The sequence below is a fragment of the Melanotaenia boesemani genome, chromosome 19, assembly GCF_017639745.1.
Source record: "Melanotaenia boesemani isolate fMelBoe1 chromosome 19, fMelBoe1.pri, whole genome shotgun sequence".
Classification (NCBI taxonomy): domain Eukaryota; kingdom Metazoa; phylum Chordata; class Actinopteri; order Atheriniformes; family Melanotaeniidae; genus Melanotaenia; species Melanotaenia boesemani.
In genome coordinates this window covers 14262633-14270249 of record NC_055700.1, presented here as the reverse complement: position 1 = coordinate 14270249, position 7617 = coordinate 14262633, and the positions used below count along the sequence as shown (strand labels likewise).

Below are 7617 nucleotides of genomic sequence, written 5' to 3'. Positions count from 1 at the left end.
ATACAAACTAGAAACTCAGTGATAAATTCCCTCAGACATTGTGTATTAAATAAAACTCCAACTTTGAGCCACCACAAGGTTTTTCATTGACAAAAAAGAAAAAAATGGTGGAAAAGCCTGCTTTGTCATTATTATGAATTTACTGCAGTCTGAAACTGAAGAAAGGGGAAGGGAGGGGATCACACGCACACAATCAATACATCAGAGAAATGCTGAGCACCTCTTACATCATGCTAACTAGTGACCGCACAGCTGCAGTGACAATATGGATATCAAATATAAGAAGGGGTTAGCATGACATTTAAAATCAAAAGACCAAACAACAGACTGATCTCTACTCTACTTAAGTGTTTAGTCCCTGCAACCCCCCCCCCCCCCCCCCCCCCCCCCCCCAAAAAAAACCTCATTTTCCACAGCCTTCACCAAACACTAGTTGCCATTTCCTCAGAGCTGACATTACTTTGCAGCTGTGTCCTACATTTCACAACGCTCTCTCGGTGCTACATGCTCACAGCTTTGACGAAAATGAACAATCTCTTTTCAATTCATCCAAGATAACGATGAGTTTTTAATAAGTTTGTTTATGACTTGTCTACTGAGTCACAGTGGGGAGAAATGTTGCTGACCATGTTGGTATGCTTCGGAGTGACCATCCCACTGGAGGTAAAATTTCAGTTGGAGGAAAGGCCAGAAATGTTCTGACCCATGACAGTGACAAGACAGAAAAGGACACATGACAGCAGTGCTGAAGAAGAGGGAAAGGGAAACAGTCAATTTTGTTTTCAGTCACAATCGATTGCTGTCTTGTTACCACCCACTCATGCTGTCATGCTTAATCCTAAGAAAATCAATGCCAAATGGAGCAACATGTGTTTGCTGGTTCCCCCAATAAGACAAGATAAATAAATGAAGAAAAAAAAAAAAGCCAAGAGTTTGTCCGCACGATCATTTATGTCCTAAAAAGGAGCCATATTAGATTAGTTATCATGATCATCTTTAGGTCACATTTATGTGTTAGGTCAGATAATTAAAGCCCATACAGTCCTTGTGAAAATGATGATGGCAACAGTTTTATCACCGTATGTGAAGCTGGAAAGCTGCATGATTTGGCCGGTTAGTTACGCTGTGGATCACACCATGTGGTCTCCAGTGCTGGTGTTGGCGGTCTGGCTGGGTACCTCCGAGGTGCATTCCTTCTCTCTGAAGTTCTCCTGCTGGTGGCTGGAGCAGCAATCCCTGTGGGTAACGTTGCACACGCGATGCTCCTCATCGCTTTCCTCCTCGAGACCTGAGCCCTCGTCTACATCCAGCTGGCAAACGCACACCTCAATCCCTGAGTCGCCGGTCACATGCCGGCGTCGAGTGACAAGCTCCTCATCCTCTTCTGCAGCTCCCAACAACAAAGCCTCTACATTCTCCTCTGACTGACATTGTGCTTGGACTGGGAGCAACACCGCCTGCTGATCTGATGATGAGCCTGAGGCCTGACAGTCCTCACTCAGCTCAACCTCGGGCTGGGGTTGGGGCACGGAGGCAGCGTCTGGTTGGCTCAAATGTAAAGGGAGAGCTGGAGTTGTCTCAGGAGGGTTTTCCGAATAAGGAGGCGGTGGAGTTGGAGGGTGGCCTACAACCTCTTCATAGTCAGGAAGCTTGCAGTCGTTCCAGAACCCTGATAAATAATCATTTCATAGATTAGTTGATCAACTGATGATTAACTTTTTAAAGCAATAATACACACTTTTCCACATCTAAGTTTATTCAATCTCAAAACATAGTGTAAACGCCATGAGAATTGATAGTCATCCTGGAATGATGGCGCCCTATTTAGATACCTGTGCCAAAATGTATTGCAATAATATCTTGATCAATTACCAGAGAGTCAGCTTATTTCCATGTTGCCCTTGATATCTAGATGGACCCCTACAAGAATAGATTTCGTCTGTCTATGAGTGAGTCACCGTCTAAGTATGCACACAGAGTTGTGTTCTCATTCTTGACTTTTAATCAAGCATGTTCACTCTGAGATTCACACTCTGTCAAGTGTGCAACTTGTCCAACCCCCATTTGTGATATTAGTGGATATCCTGTTCTAGCTAAGGTCCACACTATCAACTGACATTAGGGTGGAATCTTTGCTGTCTGCTGTCAATGCTGCAATTTCAGTTCAGAATATAAATTAACACTCAACCAATTTGCAACTGTGTATAAGATAATGATCAGTATCTCAATCAGTCTTTATATAACACTTTCATACATGTGCTGTGCAAAAATAAAAACAAAACAAAAAAGGTTACGTTAACAAGTTACCCCAACCCACCCACGACACAATAAGGAAGGGTTATTGTGAGGAAAAACCAGAGACCTAAAAATGATGTTACACAAATAAAAAATCATAACCAAACAAGAAGAGCAAAAATAAGTACAAAAAATAAGTAAAATAAAGTTAATAAGTAAATTAATAAAATCAGTAAAACAATAAAACCATCTAAAACATAGATTAAAACGACCAAAAATAAATAAATAAAAGAAAAATGAATTAAAGTAACTAAAAGCCAGGCTAATATGTTGCTCAAAGCTAAGACGGGAGTCAAAGGTAACAGCCAGATTTTTTTGCTATAGTAGAGGGGGTTGTTACCATCGATTTTAGTTGTGCCGACAGTTTCCCTCTCTGGGCTTTATTACCACTGACTAAAACCTCAGTTTGTTCTGGTTGAGCTGGAGAAAGTTTATTGCCACCCATTGTCTAATACTTAAAACACAATTTAAAAGAGGATCTTAAGCAGGGATCACCAAATCCGGACCTTTTGGGCAGTGTCCTGCAGGTTTTCAACGGGGCCCTGATCTAACACACTTCATTCAAATTAATAAGTCAATAGCTTTGTTTCCATTACAGTTTTTTGCAAATTACAAGCAATATTTCTAAAATTTTGACAAAGTACAATTGTGATTTGCAGGCGTTTCCACTGAATGGTGTTTAGTGCATAAGCTGTAATTCTTGTAAAAGCTTGTCCCACGAGACTCCCCTTTGAGGACGACGGATATTTCTAATTCCTTGTAAAACTCTGCATTTCGCTGTTGTTTGCTATCAAGGACGATGGTTATATTTTTCTCTTTTAAATATTTGTAAAACGATTTCCATCTTCTTCTCTATCCAAACATCTTTACTTGAAATGAACTGGTCACGTGACCCCCTGTGTCATTATTTATTTAGGCTTTGTGCAATTCTTGGGGAAATGGAAACACAGCTATTGTGAAGAAATTCATTGAACACATTGAAAACCTACAGGACACTGACCCAAGAGGTCCAGATTTAGTGATCCCTGATCTGAAGGCTCTGGGTCATCAGGAGTCATGGCCATATAAAGTTGGGTGTCATCAGCATAACTATGGAAATTGATATCGTGTCTCTTGATGACATCTCCTAAAGGCAACATGTAAAGATTAAAAAGTGTTGGGCCTAAAATAGAGCCCTGTGGGACACCACAATTTATTTAATAGTTTTTAGATTTGTGATCCTCAATACTAATGGAAAAAATAGGTTTAAAAGATATTAATTTAACCAATTTAAAGCTAAACCACAGAAGCTAAAAAGCTTTTCCAGTCTGTTATCAAAGACAGGGTTTGTTTGACCATGTGGACTCTAAGATCATTTACTATCCTAACTAATGCAGTCTCTATGCTGTGGTTGGAGTGGAATCCAGATTGATATTTTTTACCAATGTTGTCCCATTAAAGGGGTAGTGCACTCTTAAGTGTGTTTTTAAGCTGTAAACAACATAGTATTACTTTATTGTGATGGAAACACCCGATACTGTTCTTAAAATGTGGATTTTGTGGGTAAAATAGGCTCAAACTGCCCCCTACAGGGTAAAACCAGTTTTGTTTTTCACACTCAAACATGATGTAGCGCCATACTTTGTGCTAATCTATGTAATGAGAAAATAAAAAAACCTCACAGCCCCCTCCCTCCAGATGCAAAAAAGGTGGGTCCTCGCCTTGCAGACATAGAAACCGTGCCCACTAAATGTGAACTTGTTATCTAACGTTGATTCACTAGTTTCAGATTTTAGACTTTCACAACGCTTTTGGGGAAATATTGCTGTAATGGAAGGGATTTTGCTTTTAAGGGGTTTAAAAGTAACACCTGACTTTACTCATTACCTGCTGATCTTCATCTGACAAAAGACAGCAAGCTCAAATCTTAGCAGCGGCAACTTGCAGTGGCATTTTCGGCACCTGACACAGCCTGCTTTGAAGTAGGCTGCCAGACAACCCAAACTGATGCAGTTCAGGACCACCGCCTTCCATCACTGCGATGTCTAGCTGAGGGGATTCTGAAGGGGAAAAGTCTTCTACCTCAAAAGACTGCTCCTGTGGTGTAGGTGCTTTGTGAAACGATATCGCTTTCCATCTTGCTAGTGGCCACTGAGCTGCTGACTGTCATTCAATATTTTCTGCCCCCTTCTCTTTGGCAGTGGGTGGAGTTACGCAAAAAGTAGGGGGTGTAGTTACACTTTACAACCTCAATATAATTTGTTGTCACTTTATCAGTGAGACGGCGCCTCCTTACTGTATGTTCAGAAATGATCTGGGGTATAGAACCATTTATACTAAAAATGCAGAGCAGTAGTCAGATATAGCTAATTTATTGACAGAAGATATTGAATGACAGACCATAAGTTAAACAATATCTAGAATCTGACCTTTGGGTGGGTTGAGCAACATGCTGACTAAAATTTAAAAAATTCCAAGGCAAGTGAATCCGATTGATCCTTGATTTGTAAACCGAAATAACCTTAAAATAATTATTTGATTAAAAGGTAATAAAGCAATTAACTGCACCTCAAATTTTAAGTTTGTGACTCTCCCAGAGAAAGGCTCTGGCTTCATTTAAGAAGAGGGGAGAACCTTTGGCATTTTTAATAGTCGGAGTAAAGTAGAATGGGAGATTTGTTGTAGTAATGCAGAGTGGTGTGGACCTTAGTGATCCAAAATGAGCTAAACTCACTGTCGTGACCCTCACCAATGTACATGAGCTTCAAGCAACAAAGTTGCAAAAAAAAAGAAGAGATTTTCTGAGCCTTTATGTTTACACTGCCACAACAATCTGCCACAACAATCTTTGCAGCTCCTCGGCTGTAATCAGTATTTAGATAGAGGTCTGAGAGAAAGCTCTCCATTTAACAAAGTGGGCACTAAGCAACAGAGGACCTGCCTACAATAGATGGACAGATTGATAGAAAGATATAGATCTTTATTGGCATTGTTACAGGAACAATATAAATCAGTTTAGCAGCTCCATTAAGCTTCATTCAGCACAATATAACAACTGGGAACATGCAAGGCAATAGAAACCTGAAAGAACAGATTCTGAGAATACTCACTTAAATTGAGAGGAGGGGGGGAAATGAAGGAACTGGAAGCTCCTTGATAAGCCATTAGGCTGATCTCACGTTGACGTTGCTCTTGCTGCAGACGCATTTTAACTCTGCGGTGTCGGTAGGCACAGCAGCAACTGAGCATTATGATAAGAGTCCATACCAACCAGAACCCTATGAGAAGAGACAGCCTCAATTTAAACTTTTTATAAACAATGTAGGGGGGTGATCAAAAACACCAAAAACTCCAAAAGGTTAAGCTTGGTCTTCAGTAAATTAGCTAATCTTATATAGCTAAATTAATTTATATAAAAAGTAGGGCTGGGCAATTAATCAAAACCGACATTCAGAACCAGTAATCAATGTAATCTTTCTCATGTCAATTATTTAAATTATCTCGTAAATATAATAAAATATCTACATATCAGTGGATGGTCTTAAAAATATTCATAAATGACCATACATAATTAAACTCCCTTTCAATTATTATAAAATCAATATCTGCTCTAGCGTTATGCAAATATTTGCAACAAAAACTTCCAGTTAGCTATGAGGGCTAAAAATAAAATGCATCTAAAATCACTGCTAATTAATTGTAATCGATGTAACATGTTTACTTAATCATGATACTGATTTGAGGTCATATTGCCCGGTGCTAATAAAAAGTTATTTTTCTCACATTAAACTGAAACTGTTTTAACTTTATTGTATGTGTAGCTATAACTTGTTAACCACACAGAGTTAATGGAATACATCTGAAAGTGGAACTAATCTGAGTATGAAACCACAGACAAAAGTCTGTTTCAAGAATTAAACCTACAAAAGTAAAACTTAAAAGGAAAAATTGAGCACAAACATATCTTAATGAAAAGTTAGGGTTTAAAAAAAATCAAGTATATACTTACACCAAAGCTCATAGTAGTAAGTGCAGCACTCTGTCTCTCCACAGCAGTACCCCATCTCGCAGCGATACTGTTCATTGTTTACCCCAAAACAGAACTCCTTCCCCTTAAATACACACAGGAGGTACACACAGGCAACGCACGAGTCAATATTCAATCACACAAGTAAACAAGGAAATGCACAGCAAACTAAATCGTGCCCATCATCACGTCAATGTCATTTAAAGTGTTTGCACAGTTCTTTGACACCATGTTAAAAACAGATGGAAAACAATGACGTTTCAACCCCGATTTTCGATCAAATGCCTGGATGAGAAAAGCTCAAAGCTACAGATAGCATAGTAATAATAATAATAATAATAATAATAATAATAACCATACAGACAATTGCGAAGTCAGACTACCAAAAGGAGGGGGTTGGTTGGTATGACAGCATATTGTGATCTAGCCAGTATCCGAATCAACCCAATGTGGGTGTCAAAAACATATGTAGCATAAATGTATTAATTTGTATTTCATATCAATGCAAATGTTTCGAAGGAAATGTTCGACAAAGGAGATCATCTTATGTCAGAGACGAACAACGCCCTGTATAATCTTAAAATGTTGTATTTTAAAAAAGACATAAAATAAAATAAAAAAAGACTTAGCAGTTCTCTCCACATTGAAAGGGTTCGTTTCGTTATCTAATTGTTTCTACAACATTTATATCAGCTATTCAGCCTGGGAAACTAACTAGATGATCTGACGCCAGCTGCACCGTCCGTGCAGCGAATATCAACAATTATAAATATATACGACGATTTGCCGGGTGCCAGTTAGCAATGGCTAACGTTAATCTTAACACCCTCAAATTAAACAGTAAAACTGAGCTGATAAAACACGTGTGTAAAGCTTTTTCCATACAAGAGTTTGATGTGCCTCCAAATTAACAAAAGAGAAATAATGGAAAACTTTTGCTAACTGACGTCATCCATAGTATACAGTAGCGAACCGTGCCCAGTTCCTTTGTGGAGAAGACAAAAAAAGATTCGTAAGTGGGGCCTACAACCAACCCAGAAGCCTCGGCCTCGGCTGAAAGCTTATGTCGAACTCGCGAGCTCTATCGCAGGCTTACCTGCACCAGACAAGTCCCAGTACAAAGAAGCCCTACAATGGATCCCAGTGCTTTCTGCGGCATCTTTCTGGGTTGTCGGCCGTTAATACGGCGGGAACCATATAGCAGTCGGTCCAATCGACGATTTGTTGTGGTGATAACAGACGTCCGTAGCAATTAATGGCTAAATCTGTCGAACTCAGACATGTTTTGATTTGACCGAGAAACACTAGTGGCCCCT

General features: G+C 39.4%; 1 protein-coding gene across 1 annotated transcript; it reads right to left on the bottom strand.

The window, feature by feature from the left end:
• Positions 1-389: 389 nt before the first annotated feature.
• On the bottom strand, positions 390-7616 carry wbp1 (WW domain binding protein 1). Its single transcript, XM_041970544.1, has 4 exons — positions 7398-7616; positions 6284-6386; positions 5385-5552; positions 390-1669 (listed from the first exon to the last, which is right to left on the bottom strand). The coding sequence occupies exons 1-4, from the start codon at positions 7458-7460 to the stop codon at positions 1131-1133; spliced, it is 873 nt and encodes a 290-aa protein (XP_041826478.1). The 5' UTR covers positions 7461-7616; the 3' UTR covers positions 390-1130.
• Position 7617: the final 1 nt, after the last annotated feature.

Excerpts from the sequence above, each read along its gene's own strand:
- wbp1 (XM_041970544.1), bottom strand. The coding sequence starts at position 7,460 with ATGCCGCAGAAAGCACTGGGATCCATTGTAGGGCTTCTTTGTACTGGG. Across the intron at positions 6,387-7,397 it reads CTGGGACTTGTCTGGTGCAG|GGGAAGGAGTTCTGTTTTGG; the intron begins GTAAGCCTGCGA and ends TGTGTATTTAAG. Across the intron at positions 5,553-6,283 it reads TTACTACTATGAGCTTTGGT|GGTTCTGGTTGGTATGGACT; the intron begins GTAAGTATATAC and ends CTCTTCTCATAG.